This window comes from Betta splendens, chromosome 17 (genome assembly GCF_900634795.4).
Source record: "Betta splendens chromosome 17, fBetSpl5.4, whole genome shotgun sequence".
In the NCBI taxonomy this organism is placed as follows: Eukaryota; Metazoa; Chordata; class Actinopteri; order Anabantiformes; family Osphronemidae; genus Betta; species Betta splendens.
In genome coordinates, this window is record NC_040897.2 from 8,104,131 (window position 1) to 8,130,076 (window position 25,946).

General features: G+C 45.2%; 1 protein-coding gene and 1 long non-coding RNA gene across 5 annotated transcripts; one reads left to right on the forward strand and one right to left on the reverse strand.

The window, feature by feature from the left end:
* Positions 1–54: 54 nt before the first annotated feature.
* Positions 55–6,426, forward strand: slc25a42 (solute carrier family 25 member 42). Of its 4 annotated transcripts, XM_029131554.3 has the most exons (9): positions 119–212; positions 1,515–1,586; positions 1,819–1,982; positions 2,168–2,279; positions 2,393–2,418; positions 2,563–2,729; positions 2,822–2,938; positions 3,012–3,163; positions 3,242–6,426. In XM_029131554.3, exons 3-9 carry the CDS (start codon positions 1,890–1,892, stop codon positions 3,565–3,567), a joined length of 993 nt encoding a protein of 330 aa, XP_028987387.1. In that variant the 5' UTR covers positions 119–212; positions 1,515–1,586; positions 1,819–1,889; the 3' UTR covers positions 3,568–6,426. The 4 variants fall into 4 exon arrangements, with proteins under 4 accessions (XP_028987384.1, XP_028987388.1, XP_028987387.1 ...); XM_029131551.3 differs by lacking the exon at positions 1,515–1,586 and having other exon boundaries at positions 55–212; XM_029131555.3 differs by lacking the exon at positions 1,515–1,586 and having other exon boundaries at positions 55–212; positions 1,819–1,970.
* A 1,808-nt stretch (positions 6,427–8,234) lies between these two features.
* On the reverse strand, positions 8,235–25,575 carry LOC114844427 (uncharacterized). Its single transcript, XR_003783728.3, has 3 exons — positions 25,284–25,575; positions 22,660–22,725; positions 8,235–8,718 (listed from the first exon to the last, which is right to left on the reverse strand). It is a non-coding gene; the product is annotated as an uncharacterized LOC114844427 (long non-coding RNA).
* Between the last annotated feature and the right edge of the window lie 371 nt (positions 25,576–25,946).

Genomic DNA, 25,946 nt, shown 5'->3' on the forward strand with positions numbered 1-25,946 from the left:
GACGCTATCTGTGGTCTGCACACGCCCATATAACCGACCTATCCGAGCGCGCCCCTCCTTGCTCAGACTACATCTCCCACAATGCTCCTGTTCTCGTCCTTGTCAACCGCTGTGTGGCCAAGCTAACGTAAACTACCTCGGGTAGCTGACGGGTAGTAACGGCAGAAGTACACCAGCATGGACAGGCATGTAAAGTCAGTGCTGGTCTGAATGTGAGTAATAATGGCAAGGTTTTTAAAGATAGAACGTTTGATACCTCGAGGCACTTTGCTCAAAACGAAAGCTGTTTTCATTAACGTTATCGACCGGGGTAACTAACAGTAACGGTAGTGCAGCTAACAGCTAGCTAACCTAACCTAAACTGCCTCAGCTAACTTGGAAGCAGGTTTGGAGGAGGAACCTGCTTCAGACGTAATATAACAGTTCGCGTGAGCGTTGTCCAGCGATCAGAATTCTCCGTGCTAGTGTCAAGATTGTGAGGTAAGATGTTGATGTGTGTATAAACAGTGACAGCTAACAGACCGCAGGAGAGGCAGGCTGTGTTTGCTTAGTGGACCAGTGTTTTGCGGCAAGTTTCGACGGGACTGGTGGGTGAGAAAAGTGATTCCTCACAAAGGAATTTCACATTCTGTCCGAATGATTCCAACTGTAGCTGGTTTGTGTTTTGACACTGAGTGTTAAGACAAAATTATTTAACACTCATGTTAGAGCAAACTACTAGAATATTCTATCAAAACAAGCAATGTGACTGTAAAACGTAAAGAGGCTAAAGACAGTATCTCAACAGTATCTGCTTGTAAATTGATGCTGCAAAATGAACCATAGGTGACGGCAGGAGCAGGACAAGCTGGTTGCAAGTTAAGTTTGGTCAGACACACAAAATATGACTTTACCTTTTGATCACACTGTGTATATCACACTGGGGTGAATTCTACAGCCACTCCAGGTGAAACCCTACAAAAAGGCACAAGGGGCTGTAAACTGATATGCATGGGGAAGCAGAGTGGATGGACGGGTGATGTGTAAGTGAGGACAGTGGGTGAGCAGAGAGGGGATGTGTTGTGGGACTATCTGGTGTGAGGGCCTGTTGTGCTGCTGCCAACATCAGTTGCCCATGACTACCCAGCGTTTCTGTAGACCCACTGTTTGCTCGCTTGTCTCACGCTTCTTTGTTTTGCTTTGCTTAATTCCTCCCGTTCCTGCCAAACCCAGTGACCTTTGCTGTGTCTAAGTGGAATTTTAATGTGGAATTATTTAGTAAAAAATATGCTTGCCTCTACTGCATCATGACCTGTTTTTTCAAAGTGATCGACTCTGTTTTTTGCTGCTGTGTGTTATGTCTACGCCAGGAATAAGTACATACATGCCTGAGGTGATTTAAAAACATTGTGAGCTGTGAGCCCAAACACATTTTTTTTGTAATTCTTTTTACTAATTTCTTTTAATGCTAAATTCTTTTGTTTGTTTGGTTGTATTTGTAACCTTGTTAAAACTTGTATTGTATTGAACAATAGATCACTGGGCCTAAGGGGGTTGAAGGTTGGATGAATAATGTAGCTGAGTTGTCCTGTGGAACGATTAACTCTGTAAGAACATCTTTGTTTTTCAAGTTAGTGCGGTCACCCTGATAAGATTTGTCCTCTAAAGTTCATCTTGTGATTGTTCATTGACAGCTAAGAAGGTTGTGAGAGTACACACCTTTCACCTACATGTCTCTCTCGCCTTCACAATATAAAAGTCAAGACTTTTCTGTCTTGCAGTGTTTTTTTTTTGTACTTTTGATAATCATTTACCATGAAATATTATCTTCCTTTCTAGTTTGCAGCTCTCAGCATTTGCTGTTTGGATTAATGAGCGCACACACTGACAGCCGTGCATAATCCTTGGGGATGGGGAGTAGAGTCAAGGAGCAGCGGGCATCACTCACACAGGGAGAAGTGCTGCCACTGGCTTCTTCTTCTCAGTCAGAAGTGAGCAATGAGGTGACATTCATACGTGAGCTTTCTTTTAACACACAAAGAAAACTTCAGCATTGTTTTCACAATAGTACTCGTAACGTTCTGTCTTCTATAATTTAAGATTAATGATCAACAGCATCTCAAAACGTGTTTGCTCTGTTGATTCTGGTCTTCGTCACCCTAAATGTGTTTGCTTCATGTTTGTGCAGGGTCTGAAGACGAGCCGGTCTGTTCTCAACTCACTTTTCTCAGGGGCGTTAGCAGGTGCTGTGGCCAAGACATCTGTCGCCCCACTGGACCGAACTAAAATAATTTTCCAAGGCAAGTTGGACTTTCTGCTGACGTCTTGGTGGAAATTGTTTTAAAATGTCAACATAAAGAGTCTAAAACATTGTACATGTGTCATTTATACTGTACTTTGCTTTGTTTCACAGTGTCTTCAGCAAGATTCTCTGCAAAGGTATATTTAGCTAGTATGGTTATTGTGCTCTATCATCTTTTATTATGGAAAAGTCCTATTTATTTTGAAACTGATTCTGTTTTATAGTGAGACACAGAGGGAGTAATGGTGGTGATAACCTCTTGTGTGCACCCTGTCTTACAGGAGGCCTACAGGTTGATCTACCGTACCTACCTGAAGGATGGCTTCTTTAGTCTCTGGAGGGGAAACTCTGCCACTATGGTGCGAGTCATCCCCTACGCTGCCATCCAGTTCTGTGCCCATGAGCAGTACAAGAGGCTGCTGGGAGGCTACTATGGCTTTCAGGGAAAGTAAGTGATTATAATTTATCATAATTTATATTTTTTGTTAAATTAACTTAAGATTAAGGTGGGGTTTACTTTGGTTTTCATCTGTGTTCCAGAGTCCTCCCTCCATTTCCAAGATTACTGGCTGGATCTATGGCCGGTACCACAGCCGCCATGCTGACCTATCCCCTGGACATGGTGCGGGCTAGGATGGCTGTCACGCCAAAGGAAATGTGAGAGCACTTACCTGCAGTTGTTTCACTACCTGGTCCTGTGCTGTGTTTCAAACATTTAGTTTTGCTTTAGGTACAGTAACATTCTACACGTGTTTGTGCGGATCTCTCGAGAAGAAGGCCTGAAGACGTTGTATCGCGGTTTTGCTCCTACCATACTTGGTGTTGTCCCCTATGCTGGTCTTAGCTTCTATACTTATGAAACTCTGAAGAAATTACATGCAGGTAATGGCTACTGCTCTTTGTGTTTGTATGTACCTGCCTCCCCTTATTTCCTGACATACTTGTTTGTTTCCCCTGTAGAGCACAGTGGCCGCCTACAGCCCTACTCTTACGAACGCCTGGCATTCGGAGCCTGTGCGGGTCTCATTGGCCAGTCAGCGTCTTACCCTTTGGATGTGGTACGACGACGCATGCAGACTGCAGGAGTCACAGGTCACACATATAGCACCATTCTAGGCACCATGAAGGAGATTGTGTCTGAGGAAGGCGTCATCCGTGGACTCTACAAAGGTCTCAGTATGAACTGGGTCAAAGGGCCAATTGCAGTCGGAATCAGCTTCACAACCTTTGATCTTACTCAGATTCTTCTGAAGAAGCTGAATCAAATGGGCTACACCGCCCGATAATGTGCAAATTATTGCGGGGGAGGGATGACTGGTGGAACACTCAGGATGTTTCAGAACTATTTATGTGTTCTTGTGTTTTACCTCTGTACAACAAGGGATGTACAGTCCATGCAGGTGTGGGGTATGTAAGCGGGTACCATGTACCTGTACACACTGTTATGTACATCAAAGTGCAATATACTGAGTGATTTTATGTGTGTACGGAGATCGTAACGCTCGTGCCCTTGGGTGTCGGTGTGAGTGTTTTTGTCCATCAGAGATCAGACCTTCACATACACAGTTTCTTGTCAGCCTCTTGTGTAGGCGTAAGACACCTTGAACTAATATATATTAATACGCTATAACAGGAGGAGGATACGCCTCATTGGGATTTGTTTTGATGTGACTTTGTTTTAAAGGATTATGCCAAAGTTGGACATGTAAGCTAGCTGCAGATTATATTATATGATGTTAGTACATTTAAGCACAAAAGTTAAAATTTTGGTCAACACAGGGGTAACAGCTTCGTTACTGCCACTAAAATGTAGAATACAGTGAATTTGATACAAGTCCAGTGGAGATTCTGAAGCCTGAACTTAATTGTTTTGCTCTTACATAGAAAGAAGGAGGATGGTCTGCTCTTTTTTACCAGTGCCAAGACATGTGAGTTCAAAACAGTGCCCACAATAAGTAATAAAAAAAATAGTCAAATGTGATAGAAAATGATAGTTTTGTGGACAGACTTTAACATAAGTATATAGATGTTACATCGATTATGTCTGTACTACCTTTGCTTTAACCTCACGCTGACATGCAGTCTCAAGAAAGCGGAATGACAAGTCATTTTCCAAACAGCGATCAGACCTGGTGGTTTAACACAGTAGTGTTCCGTAACCCTGTACCTCCTGCCTCATAACTGCTACTTTTGGGAAGTTTACAATGTCCCTTTTTTGTTGAGACTGGCAGAGGTGTCATTTTATATCTATGTTGCTAATTTAATTAGAGCTGTTTATTATCATTGGTCTAGACATGGTTGTAACATACACCGTACACAAACGTTGTCTTCCATTTGGCAGCAGTGCTTTGCTGCTGTTCATGACTGTTCTGCTTACAGGGCAGTGGGGTTGCGTGCTCTTACTGCTACATCCTAGAGAAGGAACAGTGAGTGATAATGGACTCACTTGACTAGAAATATGCAAGCACAGCAGATTTTTGAATTAACTTATTGCATTTTAGTGTTTTCAGTATTACACCTCATTACATATTCTAATCCTCATGAATTTGACATGTCTTGATGTCTCATATGACCCATCAATATGTCCCACTGTCCGAAATGGGCCTGTGCTGTGTTATGTGACCTTATGTCGGGCCGTTTCTACAGTATTGATGCAGGCACAGTGTCACTGAGGAGTGTCCGTAACTGCTATACTTAGACCTCTCATATTTGGAATGAGTGAGTAAGCAACATTGCACAGAGCCAAGTGGAGCAGAGGACAGCCAGGTCCCTGCTTCGACAAACACAAACCCTGACAAGTCAGTGGCTAGTTCAACATAATAGAGCTCTATGCAGATTCTTATTACTAATTGAATAATACACAGGACAAATACCTAGAAGTGTTACTGCAGCCCAGACTAATGTCTTACTCATTTAACATACAACCTCCATTCACTAGTCAGCATTTGATTTGCCAGTTGTCACTTGAGTCGGGTACTTCATGCTAATGGGATTCATGACTGATGCTATCTGATTTTGGGACAAATGTGGCTACATATTCATGTTGCAAAATTCTTATTGAATCTGCCTCATCATCGTTGTCATCATCGTTGTCATTTTTTAGTCCCCTTTAATAATGTGATGTTTTTTCTTTTTAGTAAATCAGGAGAAGTCTAGCTTCCCGGTGACTTCAGTCTGTTCTCATCAGCCAGCAAGTGTATGCAAGTTTAGTGTTTGTTATCGACATTATCTTTAGCCTCTCATTTTAGCAATCAAGAGGAAAATATGTGACTAAATTTATGTCAACGACTTGAAACCTGTGACGTGTTCTTGGCTGGAGTTATCCAGAGCACTGGTTCAAAGGACACAGTAACTGGAAGCTAAAGGGTTGTTACTGACTTTAAGTGCCTAGCGAGGAATAGTAGCGTGTTATCGCTTTAAAGGCCTCTGTTTTGAAGCCTTGCTTTGGTGTTAATGAGTAGCACGTGGTGTGAAGTGTGGGGATTGTTGGGCTGCTGTGACTGAATGTATGACTTCAGATCCAGTTTTTGTATGTCAATTTTATAATCCTATAAAACTGCCTTGCTGAGTAACCTCAGTGCTAATGTCAAAGGTCACAAACATGGCCTTTGCATCGCTATCCAATCCATTCCAACCAGTTTAGGATTTATGAAGAAGGAAAACTAGAACTTGTTTTCTTTACCCTGGTTTAAAATGAAAGAACATAAAGAACAATATAGTGTTTTTAACTTGCTATTAGATGTGGGAGCAATCAGCAACATGTTTGGAAAGACTCCAGACAATCAATAAATGCCAAAAATAATTTCTCTTCAAACAAAATGATTTATTTTTTTTAGATTGTAGTTTAATTAAAAGATTACTGACGCACTACAGACTGGGAGACAAAGCCCTAACTGAAGCCGTTTTAACCCTGATTGTGGGTAATCCTATAGACTGACAGGCACAAGGTACAGTACTAATGTTTTGCATGTTTTATGTATCGTTCAGTGCATCAAATGTTTGGTAAATCTCAGTTTTTTTGTGCCAACCGAATGTAAAATTCTAATAATATCACATACTGTCCAGTCTGTACTGTTGATTGTGCATCTGTATGAAGCTTGTTTGAAACATCAAATTCTCAAATAAAACTGGATGTTGACAACAGATGGTTTTGAGCAGTGTGCTTTTTGTAATTTGAGAGTTTTTTCTGCTCTTGTTTAATGTGAAGACAGTGAAAAACATACTTAAAATGTGTTATGCTTCTGTAGAAATTTAAATAAATAGATATAAATATCAACTGTATAAAAAAGGTAATATTAGTATTATTTTAGGCCTATCTTTAAAGTATAAACATGTTTACACATTTACACAAGTAGCTCAACTATCCTTTGGGTAATGACATTCTGCTGCCACTGGAGGAAGCTCCATCCCCATGAATGAGTGGACCCCTTCGGTTGTAGTTCCACTGGGAGCCGACAGGTGGCGGTGCAGCCCGACTCGCAGCAGAGGGAAGAAGGTGAGCTGGGTCAGTCAGTGCTGCGAGCTGAGGCCGTGCTGGCGCGTTAAACTTGACCGTGAACGCAACACCGCAACATCACACTCAAAACAGACCAAATTTATCCTAACAATAAAATGTAAATGATGTCACAGATACGTTAAATACAAGATATCGTCAATATATTAAAAAAAAAAAAAAGTAAACGAATCCACATTTAAGATTTATTTGCGACTCTAGTCAGCGCCTTTCTGAATCTGAAACATTGTTTATTCTACTTTAATCATCGTAGAGACCTGAACCAATCTCTTTGTGCTAAGATTTCTGGGAATATGGGAGAAAAAGACCAAGAAGAAAGGAGCTATAGGGAAGATAGAGCACTAATTAGAGAGTGAAGGAGGGAGGGATGGACAGAGGCTGTCAGAGGTTGTGGTTGCTATAGATACTTGGCATGATGCCAGGTGGAGGCAGCGCCAATTTGCATTTATTCAGATGATGGCTGCTCTTTCTCTCCCTCTGAAATAACTGCAACAAAACTACAGTTTCCTCTCCTTCACCCCTCACACATTTAATCCTAATAATAGAGTAATAAATTTAATGCAAAAGCCTCTAAAATGATGCTTTAAAATTATTACATTAATGTGTTTATTAACACAGATTATTACTAATTATTATGAACACTGGACTGTTTATATTTGATGGTGTTAACCTATTTATAGGTTTGTTGAGAAAAGTCTTTACGCTTTTATAGATTATTTGCTTTTGATGTTGAAAGTTAGCTACATATGATTGTTGCTTATTATTTTCACAACAAAAACTCGACATGTACATGTTTTTATTAGGAATACAAAGAGTACAGTTACACAAGTCTATTGTAGCCTCTCTGGGCCTGTAGACTGTCGGCCTACCTGTAAATGTGTTTATCAAGCTCATCTTAAAAAAAGTAAACACAGCCTTTGTTTGAGATTTTTTTTACTTAAGCCATGAAGCAGAAATGCAGGAGCCCCCATTATAACATTGGGCCAGAGTTAGTAAAACAGCATTTTAATTAGTCTTTTAAGACTGTGGCCTATTGAGCCTGTGGACTATTAACAGTTATTTGTAGTATTTCTGATATTTGTGAACTAAATAAAAACTAAAATAACAGCTCATTTGCCAATAGAGCTTTAACCAAATGAAAGATTAAACCAATAAAGAATAAGAAAATGAAGAAATCAACTGAAATCTGAGTTCATCCTGTAAAATATTTGTCATTTGTTTCTTGTATTATTGCATGATAGCAAGTATTTTTTATTTTAAGTGCATACAACATATAAATCATTATTACAGGTGTGTTGTTTTTGCACCTTCCACCATTAAATAACATTACTGCTTAAAATTATGTGACAGTACCCAGTCAAATTATAATGAAAGAGACAGTCAATGTCAAAGTTTAAGCTTTTATAGAAAATAGAAAAGAGAAGACACTGGAGATCAGAATGAATGTAAATGTCATCTTTATTGACCACATGACAGAATATTTAAACATCCACAACGCGCCAAAGCATACACTCACTGAAAAACACATTTCCTTCATCCTATTCCACTTAAACACACTTTAAGTGATCAGTCTTCTCATTGTCAATAAAAAAATACATTAAAAACATATTTTCATTATAAATTTGTTACAAGTATAGAACATCAGACACAGCATTTTAATCCTCATGGTTTCACATGTCCCACAATAAACATCATCATTTATTCATAAATTCAGAAAAATAAAGTATTAATTTTATTTGATATGTATTTGATTATATTATTTCTCAGTAAAACTTTAAATACATTCTTGTTTTAAGGCACAGCATTTTAAGGCACAGCGGAATAAGAAAAAAAAAACATATTTCAAGTCAAGTCAACACAAAAACGTGTTTTCTTCAGGCAAGTGCTGTTCTGCTGATCTGTAATTTTCCAGAGCACCGTCGGTCTGTTAAGAAACAAGACAACAGGTAATTAGTGACAAACGTTGGGCAGAGAATAAAATCTAATGGTTGTGTTTTTTTAAGAAGGGCCATCGCCTCCTCTACTGAATCGTATGTACGTCACATCACTAAACTGACACAGCAGAGGGGACCCCCTCCTCTACCGATATCTGTCTGTGTTTCAGCCGACACTCGTGCACCTCTGACCTCTAAAGTCTGTAGCGTCAAGAGGACACACAGTCGGCAGTGAACCCCACAATTGTGCCCATGGGAAAAGACACACACAGACATACAAGCACACGTTGCAGACACACTTCTGTCTGGTTTTGCATCGTCACGACTGATCAAGATAAGGATCCGACCATCACAGATAAAGTAGTTAATCCTAATATGGCCAGATTTTAATCACAATCATTAATGACAACCAGGGAAAGGACTGACTTTCACACATTATAAAACCTAGATCCCCTTAAGACGAAGAGGTCTGAGATCTACTGATGTTCAAACATTACAAAGTGATAAAGAGTGAAAATCAAGGTGTGTGGGGGCTTTGAGGAGAAGGAAGGACTAGAGTCCCTGGACAGACATGGTTTCAGACACGGGTCAACTATGAGGGGCTCTTTGGAGGCTATAGGGCTCTTATGGGCTCTCCAACACATGCTGCCCCAGCAACACACTAAAATATGCAGAGACTAGCAGAGCAGTCCTGTAATCTGTTAATGTGTGTAAATATATTAGAGGAATAATTTGAAATTCTGCTTTTATTGAAAGCAGGAGTGAGGAGGAGTTTGGAGATTTTCCATTACTGTGACTCTGAAACTAGGTCACAATTATAGAAGACCAGACATGAGTCGATCATTAAAATGGTCATGTCTTTTTTAGCACAATAAATAAAAATGTGAAAAATGTTTTTTCTTTCAAAACCCTGTCCTTGATGAACAGTTTGACTTGATTGAATTTCTTTAAGAGACTTTATTTCGTAAAAACCTGTCTTGAAAAGAGACAGTGATGCAGAAACTGTCTAAGCTCCAAACCTGCAACTTAAACAAACAACAGGCCACAGGTTACACATCTTACAGTAACTACTTCTATAAAATATAAGCACATCAACATAAGGTTATCGGTCAAATGAAACGTTTAATGGCCTATTATATAGAGAGACGTCGCTCAGCCTTAAGCCGCCTCTAGTTTCAGCTTTGGTATTTTATCCAACACACTGAAACCAGGAGAGGTCTGAATATGAAAAATATCCAAGTTTTTGCCAATGTGTGTGTTTGATGCAGGACTCTTTCCTTCAACTTCCTCTATTTTTGTATTTAACCCCTCCCCAATACACACGCACACCCTTCGCCTGACATTGTGTCCGTCCAACAAAGACGTCCCCGCAGCCCCCTCATTATAAATACATGTCATTGGATCACAGCTCGTCTGAATCCCTGAGTCTGCTGCGCTCTAAGTGGCCGTGACTGAGCCCTGAATGGGTGGCCGAGCGACAGCTATACCAATAGAGCCAGTACTGCGTGTGTGTGTGTGTGTGTGTGTGTGTGTGTGTGTGTGTGTGTGTGTGTGTGTGTGTGTGTGTGTGTGTGTGTACAGATACAAATGCAGCCCCCAGCCTATGGGAATGAAAAGCGTCACAGCAGGATAAGGTCAGAGGTCAGGCTGTCTGTTACATACACGCATGTACACATGCTTGGAAAGTTTACTGCATATTTGACACACACTAGTCACATTTGATGCCAATTATTGTTAATTGACATTGTTTTAGTTGGAGTGGAACAGTCAGTTAAATGAGGGGTGAACTGCTGCATGTGTGAAGGAGGTTCGCTTTAAATCTGGGACAATAAGTTTCCTGCTGCCTCGACAACAAAGCTGCACGAATCTAGTGCTGGCTCACTTGGAAAGAGGGAACAAGGTGTGCATGTGTGTGTGTGTGTGTGTGTGTGTGTGTGTGTGTGTGTGTGTGTGTGTGTGTGTGTGTGTGTGTGTGTGTGTGTTAAAACAGCTCATCCTATCTCATTTTGCAGGGGAAATGCGAGTGTGTCTCTATCCCACTGGAACCACAAACCAGGCCACAGTATTGTACCTCCATTCCTCCCTCTCTCTCTCTCTCTCCTCTCTCTCTCTATCTCTCTCTCTCTCCTTCACTATCAAGGCTGCTATTTCTGAGTCAAAGCTTGCATTTCTCTCCGGGTATAACAAAGTTTCCCTGACTCTACTTTCACTCGAGTTCTGAAGCCCAAGAGATGTGACCTAGACTCCACTGGAAATCAATAATTAAAGAGCAGCTAATCACTGGCAGGTATCATATCATCGCCTTCTGTTTAGTTCTGGGTTGTGGAAATAATTGTGTGACACGTAAAGATTTGACAAGTGCTGACTGGTGAGCGTCTGATGCACAGTGGGCTCATTAACGCAGCATTACCAGGGCAAGCGACGGCGCTAGCACGTGCTAATCATCTCTGCTAGCGTGCCGCCTTCCAGCACCTTTGCCTACGTACACGTCTCCTCCCCCTCGGTGGCGAGGACCCCGGTAGCTGCCTGAGCTCACTGCCTGACGGAAAGCCCAGCTGCATCTCCGGATCCGTCTCCGGATTGTTATTCAAATCATGTCACGTTTATTCTCAGAGCGGCTCCAAGCGCCGTGGCTGTCACAAAATGTCTTAATGAAAGGAAAAATAGTTTAGACTGCACTGCTCAAGCTGTCCATCACAGTTACACAACAGATAGTTGCAAATTATATTTGAAAGGAGAATTCTCAGTTGCTCAGGAACCACTGGATTTGGAAGAAGGAACTGAAATCATGTTACATTTTCACAAGGAAGAGCCACCTTTGAACATGTGCTTTGTATGAAAGTGCCTTGAATTAAAGAAAAAAGAATAAGTCAAAGAGGTTAAGTACCTGAAACACAAAACATAAAGAGAAAAAAAAATCTGCTGGGACCAACAATCTGAGTCTAATGCAGCATATTGGCTATTTCTGAATGCCCAGTTCTGTAAAAGTTCTGAGGCAGATATTAGTAAAGCAGCAGAATAAGAAATCAGCGAGGGAAAAAAAATTGAAATCCAGACCGGTGAAAAGCATGCGAGAGAAAATGTGAGAACGAGGGACAAAGAGCGAGAGAGAAATGCGAGTCTCAATAAAGTGTCAATGCCCGGCTTCCTTTAGGCATGAGTGAGAAACTATGAGGCCTGGTGCTGTGTGAATGCTTCGGCAACACACATACAAAACGTGTGGGGCGCGCACGCACACACACACACACACACACACACACACACACACACACACACACACACACACACACACACACACACACACACACACACACACACACACACACACAGCCTGTGCCAGTGAGACAGGTCTATGGGGCTATTGAGGGGACTGGGAGGGAGCCGTCCCTTTCTGTGGAGCTAATGAAGCCTGCACCCACAAGCATAAAGGAGCAGGGAGAGTTAGCACTGCGGTCCTTCACCCATTCACTCACTTCCTTCCTTTACACAGCTCCTGATGAGGTAATGCTCTCTCTCTCTTAAAGGGACACCAGAAGTTATGCATCTTCATGTTTGGAGCTTTGTGATGGGACGTGAAGGACTTATCCTGTTAAAGACACTGCATGCAATCAACATGGAGCGTTAGACTCACTGAAGTAAACTAAAGTGCTCATGTTTATCATGCCACTAATGATTGAGTCTGGGGGTTTAATATTATAATAATATTATTTCTCCTCTTGAACATTAGTGGAACTAGAATGGTTCCATAATGATGAAGAATGTTAAAGTGCTCAGTGAAAGAAAAACTGACATACGAGAAAGAGGAGTTTGATCAGAGGGAAATAAACCACAGCTCCAAACAACCAGCTTTCTCCACCATGAAAAGGCGGAGGCCTTGTGCAAAGATGCCATCAATCGGCGGCGAAACAAAGGCAGCGTGTGGCTCAGAGCGGAGCCGTGGGGACCAGCAGCTCCCAGACACCAGCAGGGGTGGTCTGACTGCACACCGCCCGTCTGCCGCCGCGCCGCCGCCGCGGGACGACGTGGGAGCTCTTCACCCAGTCTGGTCGCCTCTCGACCACCAGACTGGGCCAACAATAGGCGGCGGCGCTAATCAAGCGGCCCGGCGGCTTCATTAGCATCCCGCGCGCACACTGGCGGGCCAGACAGCCCCTCGGCTGGCCTTGACCCGTGAACCCTAGGGTCCTCGTTCACCTGCCTCGACATTCATGCCGTCAAGGCTGTCTCGCCGGCCGCCGCCTGCTCTGCATATGCTCCCCCCCGTGTTCCCACGCTCTGAGCTCAGACCTCCGGCACTGGACGGAGATCTACACCGTCCTCAGTTCATTTCGGATGAGTTAATGCCTCGATTCCCCCTCAAACTGGTGTTAAATATCTCACGAACCCCCATTCTGACTTGCTACTTTCGCGTCACCCTGGAGCGCTAACATTGGGCCCCGACCCTTGTTTTGGTTTGACTTTCCTCCCCAGCACACCAAGGGTAAACTCACAACTCCCCTCGCCTTCCCTTCCTCTTCCTGACGCCCTGCCATTGGCTGCAAGCAGCTCCTCCGCCCCCCCCCCCCATTGGCTGGCAGCGCCAGGAGCGGCGACGCGGCTAGCGGCGAGGCTTCAGCGTTAGCTGTCCAACGGCTGCTGTGAGAAACGGGGGGCGATAATGGTGGCGGTCGCACGTGGACGGGTGCAGAGCGCTGAGGCTGAGTCCGTCCCGCCGCTCGGCATACGGGCGCCCTCGTTGCTTTATGCAAATGGGCGAGACACATGTTCACAAATGCAGACAAACTGCCCCCCCCCCTCCCCTCCCTCCACCAGCCCCTCATTAATGGGTCCTCCTAAAACCAGACGCCCCCCTTCCTAAATAATAACCTCTCCGCCACCACCCCTCTATTCCATCTTCCCACTCTGAACGACCCCCCACCCCACTGTCTAGACCTCGCAACCCTCTCACTCCCTCGAACCAGACACCCCAAAACCCAGCAAGCACCCTCCACTCCCCCACCGCCGTCTCTCTCCTCTCCCCCTCCGCTCCCACGGCCGGCAGACGGACCCTGTGATTCGCGTGACCGCCATTTTGCTGCCCACAGTAGACCTGACTGTACAGCTGCCCCGACGGGCGAATGCAAATACGCACGGTGCATTGTTGCCCAGCAGCTCTGTTCTCTGACAGCGCGCAAATTAAAGCCCCCCAATAAAAACGAGACCTGCTCAGTCACACACGACCACAAAATGCAACGCGATGCCGCCGTGCGCTGCATAAACATGAAGCAGTCATTTACACAAAGCGCTCAGCGGCTGCAAATATTATTATACCGTCGCCTGAGATCAGAGCGTTGTTTCATATTCTGTGCAAGGTGTTCGTCACAGGTCTCAGACAGACGAGGAGTCGTTGAGTTCCTCCTCATTTGTCTCTAACTGGTGTCTTCTTAGGGAAACTGCATTCACATCATACTTCAAAGTCCTCTGCAGGCAGCAATTTTGTGATGCCGCCTATATTTCATATGCTGCAAAAATCAGACACCCTACGATTTGTTCAGTGCCATGGCAACCAGACACCCATGTGCATGAAAATGAGACTATTATGGTCTGCCTGTCTGGAGTTTGTTGGGCCTATGGTTCCCTTCTTAATTAGAGTCTGTGTGCATGTCGGAGCTTCTCTGTTTGCTTAATGCTTTCATCGGCGCATTATGTATATCTGGGTGTAAAAAATGAGTGAGTGGGCATGCGTGACTATCTGATTTAAAAAAAAAAGGGGGCTTGGCTTAATCTCCTGTACAGTGACACATTTGCATGCAGCAGTATCACATGCAAACACGCGCACCATATGGCACCGGGAGCCCAGACTCTTGATCTCGCAAACACTCGCACCACAAAGAGGCAAAGATGCGACCCGCTCGTTCGCCACGCGACGTCCCGCCGCGCTCGGCTTCGCCGCGATGCCGCACGCACGCACGCCGGCAATTACCGGCGCACGGCGCCGACGCCATGCTTGGAGGTTATGCAAATGCAATTAGCCCGGATTTGCATTCGACAACAGCTAACGGACAGACAGATGGCAGGGAAGCAACGCGCCCGCCATCTTTGGCAGGGGGAAAGGCTGGTGGCCATTTTGTCTGAAGCGGTGCCCATCTGGATGGGAAGAACCGCGCGGCATTGCTGTGACAGCGCTGGCGGTTTGAGAGCAGACGTATGCTGGCAAACACTCAAGGCCAAGCAAATACAGTCCAATTACACACACACACACAGATGTAGATAATGCATAGATGGATGTCTCATATCTTCAGATCGGAGCAACGGATCAGTCAAAACATTCAAATTAACCTGCTAAATTCCAACTTTTCTCTAACGTTTAAGATATATTATTACAGCCACACTCAGCACCAAGATCATCTCTTCATGAGCCGACAGGACGCCAGGTTAGTCTCTCACGCGCAGCGTTTTAGCCAATGAATGAGGTAATGAGAGCACATTCAGGGTCGCTCATGGAGTGGAAAATGTGGAGTGCTAAGAAGAGATATACTTGCCATTTTACCATCGCCACTACGAGGTGGGGAGGTCTCTCTGCTCAGTCATTTTGAAAGTCAATTACAAAAAAAAAAAAAAAAAAAAAAGCCACCAAGAAAAAAAAGAAAAAGTTCGTCCTGCAGCTGCGTGCGTTTCTGGTTCGAGCAAGCACGTCTACGGCTCACCATAGTAACAGCAGCCCAAGCGCGGAGGAGAAAATAAAGATCCTACTGTCTCTTTGTCAAATGTAAAAACTGGTTGGGGAATAAACAACAGGCGAGCTGAGGATGGAGAATGAGTAAAAAGAAGAGCTCCCAAACTGTTTTTTAAATAGCCAGAGGCAGAAGGTGCAGGATACGTCAATCTTATGAAGGGAAAAAAAGCAAGAGAGAGAAATATTGCTCTCGGCATTCTTTCAACACTCTGGGTATTATTTGAGGAGACCTCCCCTTCAGCAGAACCACACACAGCCAGTGGAGAGTGGGACTTGTGGTCCTGGAGCTCAGGCTGCAGCTGAGAGGGCCACGCAGGGCCTGTCCTTTTGAGGTCTGCGGGCCCTCGGGCCACGGACTAACACAGGAAACCCCACTCAGAGTTGGGCAGGATCTGTGTTTCATATTGATTTCTCCTGCACGCTCGTAGATCCAGAGGTGCTTCTAGCCTCCGGGGACCTTCTCCATCCTTGCCGGCCCACTCACTATCCCCTATCCTGGGCTTCGCTGGCTCTGCTGGACCCTTAGATGGAGGCACAGGCCACGGGAGGCGAGGAGGAAGACAAGAGCCCATGGCAATGATGCTGAGCTGCGCTGGGTCTCTGAGTTCAGTCATCTACCATCCTTTATTCAGCCTTCCAACCACCCACCCTTGTTTCCATCTGAAAAAGGGAAAATAGGGAGTGTTTTTCAAAATCTCACCTTTGGCATTCACCATCCCTCTGCTCAATGCAAATGCAAATGTAAACACTAACACTTTGATTAAAAATATGTGGGAAGAAAACGCCAACTTGCTCTTTTGTAACCTGCCCTAAGGCGAACGTTGCTATACAGAAACAAATAAAAATGCTCAGCATTATGTATGAAACACTGGAACATCCAACTCTGCTCATATTTTGCAATGTACGACCGCAAATACAAGTCATTCATGTTAAAATCATTACACATAACCTATATTCGAAAATAATATGGAGATTAATCAGAGTAACGAGAAACATTAGTTCACGCTGATCAAACAGTTTTGATGTCTCCTTCACTGCGACACATTCTCAGACTGAAGCATCCTGTTATCATGCTAATACCAGCAATTCTTTCATGATCCATTTCAGGGGCCTCCATCTTTACCAAAGGCCCACTGGCCCCATTTCTGCCAAACCCAGTGCCTGAGACATTTTCAGCTCAGCGTGGACGGCTGGAAAACGAACAAGACACAGAAAATGCTCGAGGTCACGTCTGTTTCGAATTTTGAGTTTGCCGTTATGTGCGTGGGTCCGTCTTTTAATGGGGAGCCCCTAGCTTGACCTGAGCGGGGTAGTGACATGGGGTGAGATTGGGTGAGCTGAAGGAAGATTCAGACACAATGCGCCCATTGAGAGGGCGCAGACATGGGTGTTAACTCGGCATTCCTTCACACACAATAGGGCCCCCCCACTAGAACCGGCGTGGGGGACAATGTTGGTTCAGGGCAGCCCTCCACTCAGGGAGCAAGAAAAGAACCGCATTATCAAGATGGAAAGAGAGGGATGGATGGGGGGAAGGGGCGAGAGGAGGGAGAGAGACGGACGGGAGATATGCTTGTGTGTGAGGCGGGAGGGAGGAAGGAAAAGCGAGAGGAGCCCTGTCACTCACGGCTTTAGACTTAAGCGGCAACAACAACCTTCAATACATGTTTTATGGACATCCAGTAACAGGCAGGATCATTATTCTAACATCTGTTAACACGTTTGCTACATATGGTTAATGTGGAGCTAATGTCTGGTCTGCCGTCTTATTATTTTTTAATGGAAAATTCAAAGGTTGGTTAAAAGGGAGCGAAAGGGAACAATGGAATATTATGCTGGTAATTAAAAATAATACAAATATAAATTTTGTAGTTCTTAATTTACCAATAATAATAAAGTGGTAGGTGATTTTATTTAGGACACACAAACAGCCACGTCTGATTGGTTCATATCTGGAACAAGCTCTTCCTGCTTTAATTTATTAATTTGTTCTGGAACTCGTCTTGTTTTTTTTTACTTGTTTATTACTGAAGTATAAAATAAGCAACGTTGACTTTTACTGTAACATCTCAACTACTGTCACGTTTTTAATTAAACACAAGTGATAAGTGGATAAAGACCACATAAAAATACGGGATAAGAATAATGAGACGCCGGCTTTACATTCTGTGTATTGCAACCGCAATGTTTCCCATCTGTGTCCCACACAAAAGTAACGCTCACGTAAACAAGCGCCTGAATGCACCACTACATGTGCTTCAGACTGCATTTAACAGCGTGGTGATTGCAGAAAGGACAAACCGCATCCTCCAGTGGCTTCAGCGTTTTCTGAGCATCTTTACTGCTCCTCTGAAAACCATATAACAAGCGTTTGCCCGCACGCAGCCGCTTGTTACACACTTTAGTCTGCGGCGGTAAAGAAAAACTGTTTTGGGAGTGAAAATGACGGCGTTAACAAGCCGGTGGTAATGTAAGTGTTTGGCTTTTATTCTACTTTCGTTCTCCAGACAGGTAAAATCTCCTCTGGTGAAACAAAGGGGGGTTCTGCTTAAAATGTATAAAGGAAGCTATGGGTTGAGTTGTGTTTGAGGCTGCAGGTGTAGGTGGTGACGAGGGGGGAACGGGGTAGCTGGAGAATGTTTATGGAGATCCTGTGTCTCTCTGGGAGCCTAATCGAGTCCTGTGGCTGGAGTGCGAGCCCATTGTGGCAGGGTAAAGGATTACACTGGTAAACTGGTAAAACGGGGGAAAAGAGCCCAAACACTCTCTACCTCCTATGGAGAGGCAACGAACCAATGAACAATGAGAGGCGAGCGCGTACTGCCAGCTGACTCATTTCATCCAAAAAAAAAAAAAAAAAGGATAGAGGAAATAGATCAGGGAGTTCATATGCACACGGATGAGGGAAGAAGGGGAGAGGAGGAGACGGGGAGGCTGGATGGGTGACAGCTTCAGCAGTATAAGGTAATACGGGCAAATGATGTCTGTCTTGCTTGTCTGTCTGCATCCTGAGTGACAGTTTACAATCTCTGAGGCAGCAGGCAGGCACAGCAGGTTGGCTCTTTGGCTCCATACAATCCCTCATTTCCCAACCTATTTTTTTTTTTTCTTCCTCTCACCACTGGCTCTCGTCTGTTTCCAGCCATCGCTAATCTTCCTTATGCTTCCGCCACCAACGGTCACACCTCGCCGGCGTTTAGGCGGCATTTTAATATATAGCCGCTGACTGTCTATTATTTTAACCATTGCGTTCGTGGTGAATATAGAATTAATGATTTTAGGAGTTAAATCAAATATCCATTCTGTTTTTTTCGTTTTCTATACAGAGCTGACTACCACATAATAATGAATGATAATCCGAATGAGTGTCTCTCCCTGCGTCGGGCCTTTCATTCACCACAAAACTGTTATCAGAGTTTTCAAACGTGTCTTCCAAGCCCCTTTCACCTTCTCCCATGCTAAACCGCCGGGCGGATTTTGGGGCCGGTGTTTCCAAGCTCCAGCTTATCTGTTTCGCTGCGGGTTTATTGGAGTTCGCGTCTAATTCCGGAGGTGGTGGAAAATCCCCCGTCAACAGCCGACGAGCGCGGTGACCTCCGCGTTTCCCACAGTCTCGGCGGCGGCGCGCAGGTAAGGCGACGCTCTCGACCTCATCTCCTGCTCGAATGGAAACCGCACGGAGCATAATGCATCATCTGCATTCTGCAACCCGCCTCGGCGACAGACTCCTCTCGCCCGCTTCTCTCTCTTCATCTCTGTTCCTTCAAAGGCTGCTGAGGGTGTATTCAAACAGCAGGATACACACTCTGCTAACAAACCTCATTAAGGGCCCATACACACTGTCTCAATGCTAACACTAGCTGTCACACATCCCCTCTCAATGCACACACTGGTGGCCACACTGACCACAACAAAGCATCTTTACAGAGCTAATTAGAAAGGTCCCCCTCTCTATTTGAAACTCATCTGAATAGGAGGGAACGCGGTAACAAAGGCGGGAGAAAGCGGTAGAGAAGCAGCGACAGGCAAAGAAAAACAATAGAGGATGCCTACTAATATATTCAGAAAGATATCAGGCGTGTCTTTCATAGTGTGGAATTTAAGCTGGGAGCTCAAGGAGGCAGGGGGAAATGAATTAGTGTGACACCGCTATGTATCTCGGATGTAGCGATGGAGGGGAACGGGGAGGGAACAGAGTGCTGCACCGATGTGATTGGTGTGCCAGTATCTAGAGGGAGATAGAGGCAATGGATGGGTGTGACACCAGCTCCACGGGGACGGCGCTAAAAGAGCAGCTGCTGCCGTGGTTTGACAAACCTGCAGGTTTTAAATGTGAACGATCGATTAAACGGCCCAAAAATGAACGCGGCAGGCACTGAGGTCCTTCATTTGTTTTGAAATGGAATAAAAATCAGTTTTCTCTGTCCTAAGCGTCATTCCTCCCGTTCGCGATGGAAAGAGGGTCACACTGAGAGTTCAGCTCCAAAACATTCATGTATTTCATGCTATTTCTTCAAGCATCCTCCATCTCGTGTCTAATTTTCTTTTGTGTGTCCCTGAAGCAGGCTCAGTGTGTGTGTGTGTGTGTGTGAGTGTGTGTGTGTGTGGACACAGACAATGCCAAGTTGACAGTTTGGGTCTCAGATCAAGCACAAGGCCAAGTTTGTCTCTGCTCCAGGACGAGTGCATGGACACATCATCAACAGCTGCTGCACGGTTTCCATCTTAAACATTCAAATGAACTAAACTGACACTTTTCAAACAGGGGCAGTACTTATTAAAGTATGTAAAAATAAAATACAAAATATTTTAAATATAGCACTTAAAAAAGGCTGTGTCTTACAACAAAGGGGAAAAAACTCTTTAATTCACAACAGAGTTTTAAGTTCAAGGTGAAGTTATGACCTAATTGTTGTCCCATCAAGCCCAGTGGCCCCTGATTGGAGTGCAAAGCATTCTGGGAGAATAGCAGGTGTCCCCGTGTCACAGAGTTTCCCAGACAGCTTGTTAATTTGCACAGGTTCTCCACACACATCTCTCCCTCTATGTGTGTGTATGTATGCGTGTATATATTAGCGATGGGACTTGACCCTGGCGAGCTGCGGCACTGTTTCGTGTCTTGCTGGGCGTGGGAAAAAGACGGGACCCCTTTTCACAGCTGCCTCGGCTGAGGCCTGGACTGTTGGGGGGCTCCGTACCCCCACCGCACACATACCCGTTCCCCCTTATGCAGACCCCCCCCCCCTCCTCCTTCTATCCCATTCAGGCTCCGGCCTACTGCCTTTCAAAAGCGGGACCCCCTTCCCAGCCGTTCATAAATACATCTCATTATTCAGGGACTAGTTTGCATAAGGATTCCAAAGAGATCTTCACTGTGTTCGTGAGGCCTGAAGCCCCTCAGCCTTTTGGACCGCACAAGTGCAAATTTCGACTTAGTAATCTCCCTGTGTTAATATTTGTTTTAAAATGATGTGTGCACACTTCCAGCAGCGTTTCACAGACATTTCGACAATCTCCGTTTTTCTGTTTTCGTGCCGCTCATTGTACAAATTTCACATTCGCTTTGTGGGGACGCGTCAGAAAATCTGAAGAAACTAAATCAAGAGAAACCACAGTTTAGCATGACTATTATTGAGTCTGTATTCCATCTGCCACGGGCTATTGTACAGTACTTTATCCACACACACACACACACACACACACACACACACACACACACACACACACACACACACACACACACACACACACACACACACCCTTCAACCCATTGACAACCCCCCCCCAACCCCGTCCGCTGCAATGCATTACTGCAGAGATTTATCTCCTATCAGCCTGTATAATACTGAGGTTATAATTTACATCCACTTTAGAAAACAGCAGCACAGGCCGGTCCTTGCATATGCTAATATAAAGCTTGGGAAAATCTGGGCGACTCAAAGAACTCTGTAGTAAATTTGAATAACTGAGCTTTCTATTGAGCTTCAGGGCTGTGGAACCATACAGATTTGACCTTGCTAACAATATGTACTTATTGTTTAATTCCTAAAGCTCAACTATTTTAGGAGGAATTGGAGGGAACATATTGTCCACCTTAAAACTGGGAATGTTTCTCTTTCTGTCTTTTCTGAGATAACTCCAGCATCAGCTTCTGTGAGAGAATTGTAAAATTAAATGTGAGGGCGCCTCTCGCTAAAATCACCATCTCACCATTAGGCTTCCTTGGAAATTGGCTTCACCTTTCAGGCATTCTAACCCAATGCTGCCGCCGCCGCATTATGCATGCAAACCCGCACTTAGTTCACAACAATCAGGACACCTCGGAGCGGGGGAAAGGCGGCCTCGTCACGGTATTTGGGGCGAGAAAAGACAGAGCCACCCAAACGCTCCCTTTCCACGTGAGCAGGTCCCAAACCTCTGGTGAGCCGCACGCCTGCGCTCCGCTAACGGGATAAAGAACCGCAGCGAAGATTACACGGCCACCTCCCCTGCACCTACCACACACTCTACCTGACAAATAGGATCATAGTGAGTAAAGGGATAAAATGCTGAATGTATGAGAGGGAGAATGAGGTGTGTGTGTGTGTGTGTGTGTGTGTGTGTGTGTGTGTGTGTGTGTGTGTGTGTGTGTGTGTGTGTGAGAGAGAGAGAGAGAGACGCATAGTGGGCACAGAAGAAAAATGTTGCTACTTGAAAATGCCACAATTAAACATGGTGTCTACAGTATGTATATATATAAACTGACATTTATACTGTGAGCGAATAAAAACGCGGTAGACGTCTCATTGTTCTGCTTCCTTTGAATAAGACGATGAGTGCGTGGCTCCCACAGCGCCTCAGACTACAACGGGCACATTTCACATGTAAAACGCAAAATCTGCAGCATTTCAAAATTCAGCCTGTTGCTCTTCCTTTTCACACCCCCACACACACATACACACACACAACACACACACAACACAAACAAGTCGTGGACCAACATCATCCACCGGCAGCGCCGTAGCATCGCTGGCTCACTAAACACTCAAGCAACCAAACTATCTTCAAGCCTCCGGGGCCTCCAAGTTTGACCTGAACCTTTTTCTTAACTCCATGGATTTTTTGTTATGCCCAAAATATATAAGGCAGACTAAGAAAAGACCTGGGGCTCATGGTACCATCAGGCTGAAGTGAACCACATCTATGTTCATCATGTGTTGTTGTTTTTGATATTTACCTGTAGGGGGTCAGACCTCTCTCCGTCCGCTGGACGTCCTCACTGTGAACCCTTGGGACCATTTTCCTTCAAAGACAAAAGAAAGACACAATCAGCTCTAATATTCATTAAACGCCAAACATTTTGGGAACAAATAAGTGCCTTGCATAGCAAGCAGTGGGGGTAAATGTATGCTGGAGGCAAAAATAAATGTGTTTTGACCTTGCATTCTGCTAAACTGATCATACTGTCTGTTTTCTTTCATGCACTTCTCATTATTGTGCTTCTTTGCTGAGTTAAATCTATTTTATGTCGTGTGTAAAGTAAATCATGTTTGTCCAAAGTCCCAAATATAAATTGTTGAGCCAAATAGTGATCAGTGAAAAACTACAGTAAAATTCAAGGTATTCAACGTTTTTATCAGGACAACGTCCCAGTTGCTAAGCTACTAAAATACAATCCTGCACAAAAATGCTGTGTACGAATAAAAATAGAGGCCAGATTCTCCGAATGATCTGTGATCTATGCAAACCTATTACAAAGATAGCGATTACTCAACCCCATAATACTTTAATCCCCGCTTTCTTTGCATCCCAACAAGAGGCACAACATGGAGGTCAACTCCCGTCGCACAAACTGGCTCACACTGTAAACCGGCTCCCGCATGCGACGCCAGCCGCGCAGTCACACGCCACGCGAGCGCTCTTGTTTAACGGCGCACATCAAATGTTGTCAGTCATGGTCTAAATAGAGCATGCTGGGACTTCAGGGATGTTCAGTCATCTCCAGGGCTCGCTGATTCGGCTCTAAGAATAGATCAAACTCTGAGCCCATGTCCTATTTTGCTCTTATCTGGAAAAATAATCCACCCAGCGAAATACAAATTTGAGCACGTCTGCCATGTCTAACTGGGACTCAGCTCCAGTGATGAAAGCGCCTCGGAAATAGGCTGGAGACGTTCATGCAAAGCCCGGTCTCTTTCGCTTTAAGTGACTGATGCAGTGTGATGTTGATGTGTTATCCCCTGCAGGTTCTGCTTGGCTAGCAAAGAAACAAACCCACCCTGTGACACGCGCGCTGTGTCTGCGTCGTTGTCAGGCGTTTCAGGCGTTTTTGTCTCCATGCGCCACTGAGGCTTTGTGATGCACACATGCATCCAATTATACAGCACCCTCCTACTGTCAAGGTACTTCCAGCCAGGTGACATCACTTAGCCTGCGCTGCTCTAACAGGAAGGACTCGGGTTCTGCACTGGATGCAGCGAGATTACTTCAAACTGTTTGACTGACTTAATTTAACACTACACCAACTCAGAGCTACAGACGCCCATCACCGACATGTGAGATCTCATAAAGCGATGTGCTGCTGCTGCCAACAACGTCACGTGAGTCGCGGATCCACCAATCGCGTGGCTCCTTTAACTATTTCTGTCTCACCCCTCCAGATATTACTGTTATAACACCCACATAGTTATGGCAACTACGCAGAGCGTGCGCTCGGGCTGTCGCGCGTGTTTTTTTTTTTTCCACGCGCATCACTCCTTCATGTCATAAAGTTACGCGCCGGCTCCACGGTGGCTTCTCAGCAGGGCCCTCGCATCACCGCGACGCCCAATCCCGGAGCCCGAACGCAGGCTACTCGCCCCTCGGTGATACCAATCCACGGGAGGCAAACAACCGACGCGAAATTCATCACAGCCCCCCCCCCCCCCCCCCCCCACTCATGACCAAACACCACTCCTCTTCATCGGCGGCGGCGTTCGGGCTCCTTCAGCATCAGCGCCTCCTGCTTCCCTTTGCTGCTGCTGATGCTGCTGCCCGCCCCGGCATCATCATCATCATCTCCTCCTCCTCCTCCTCCATGCCGAGCGCGAAGGACCCCCCCCCCCCCTGCTACGAAGTGTTGGGCGTCAGTTCGTACTTTCGGTTCTCTAGCTTTATGAAATTAAAACTCATACAGCTAGATAACCAAAGACACAAACTAACCCGTCGTCTCTTAAAGGGGCCGCCTCTCCGGTGGAAGCAGGGAGGATGGAGAGGGAGTCTGCCTGTGGTCACATTGCACTGAAAGCCCCCTCGCACACACACACGCGCGCGCGCGCGCGCGCACACACTTCGAGAGAGACAGAGATGGAGGGAGGGCAGCGACAAAGCTGCTCAGCATAATAAAGCTTCTATATTTAGTCTGTTTATATATTGCAAGTTGAAATGGTTTGAGCGAAACCAGGCGCACTTTGTGACACACAGGCCCGGTATCAGTGCACCAGTTTAATCGTGCTTCAGGGGCACGAACAGAATTAAACGCAGTTTTGCCAAAGATAAAAAAAATGATCGTCGATATTTCGTTGCTAAAGGATCACAAGCCTGTGATCACTTCAAGTTCTTTGGGCTGTAAAGGCCTACGTGTAGTTTTTAAAGTCATTGTTCTGCTGCCATTATACTACAGCATCAGGCCTGACACACAGCCGAAGTTGCCACTGTCCGTATTACACAACCATGTCTCTGATTTATAGTTTACATTTTAAGGAAACGCAAAATAATCCGTGGACTGAAACCATCAGGAAAGATACGACACCTCTACGTGATGGGATTAAACCTCTTCCCACATGGGCTTCACCAGCCACATACAGCCAACATCCCACTTACTTGCACATCAGGCTAACTCCGCTCCACGGCCGTCAATATCCTCCAAGGATTTCAAATCCGCCTCGGGTTAATCTGTTTCTACCGGTTCTCGTGTCCGCTCGCATCCGGCGAAAGGAGGCGAAGTGAAAACAGCGGGGAGCGTGGAGGCGACGGCGCGTCCGTCCGCCGCCGCCTGCGGAGCCCTACGGAGGCGGCGCGCCGTCCGCTGCCTCACACACACGAGCTGCGACTGACAAGTGCGGCGCGTCCTCGCGCTGAGCAGAGGGGGTAAACTCCGCCTCAGCGAGAGAGAGAGAGAGAGAGAGAGAGAGAGAGAGAGAGAGGCGGGCGTCTCAGAATATTAAAGCCAATTTGAGCGTTGAATGCAGGTGCGTGTCGATCAGAAGCTGACTCCCCCAATCATGCTCATTAGTGAGGCGCTGAAATATTTCTAAAAGCGGACTGAAGCTGATGCAAATGCAGCCGGGTCACCGTATTGGTCTTCGTACCGTGGGACGCAGACTAAGCTGTGTTTTAATATAAATGAGTCAGTAGACGTTTGCTCATTTACAGAAGTGTTTCCTTTTGTGCTTTAGCCTCTCTTATATTCCTGCAGACAGTGAGTCTGCAGGAATATAAGAGTCTCGTGAATCTTAGATTTGGTTTTAAACAGACCTCAGTATG

Bases quoted from the DNA above. Each gene is read 5' to 3' on its own strand.
- slc25a42 (XM_029131551.3), top strand. From the start codon at position 1,890: ATGGGGAGTAGAGTCAAGGAGCAGCGGGCATCACTCACACAGGGAGAA. The intron at 2,730-2,821 runs GTAAGTGATTAT...TCTGTGTTCCAG, and splicing joins TACTATGGCTTTCAGGGAAA to AGTCCTCCCTCCATTTCCAA. The intron at 3,164-3,241 runs GTAATGGCTACT...TTTCCCCTGTAG, and splicing joins TCTGAAGAAATTACATGCAG to AGCACAGTGGCCGCCTACAG.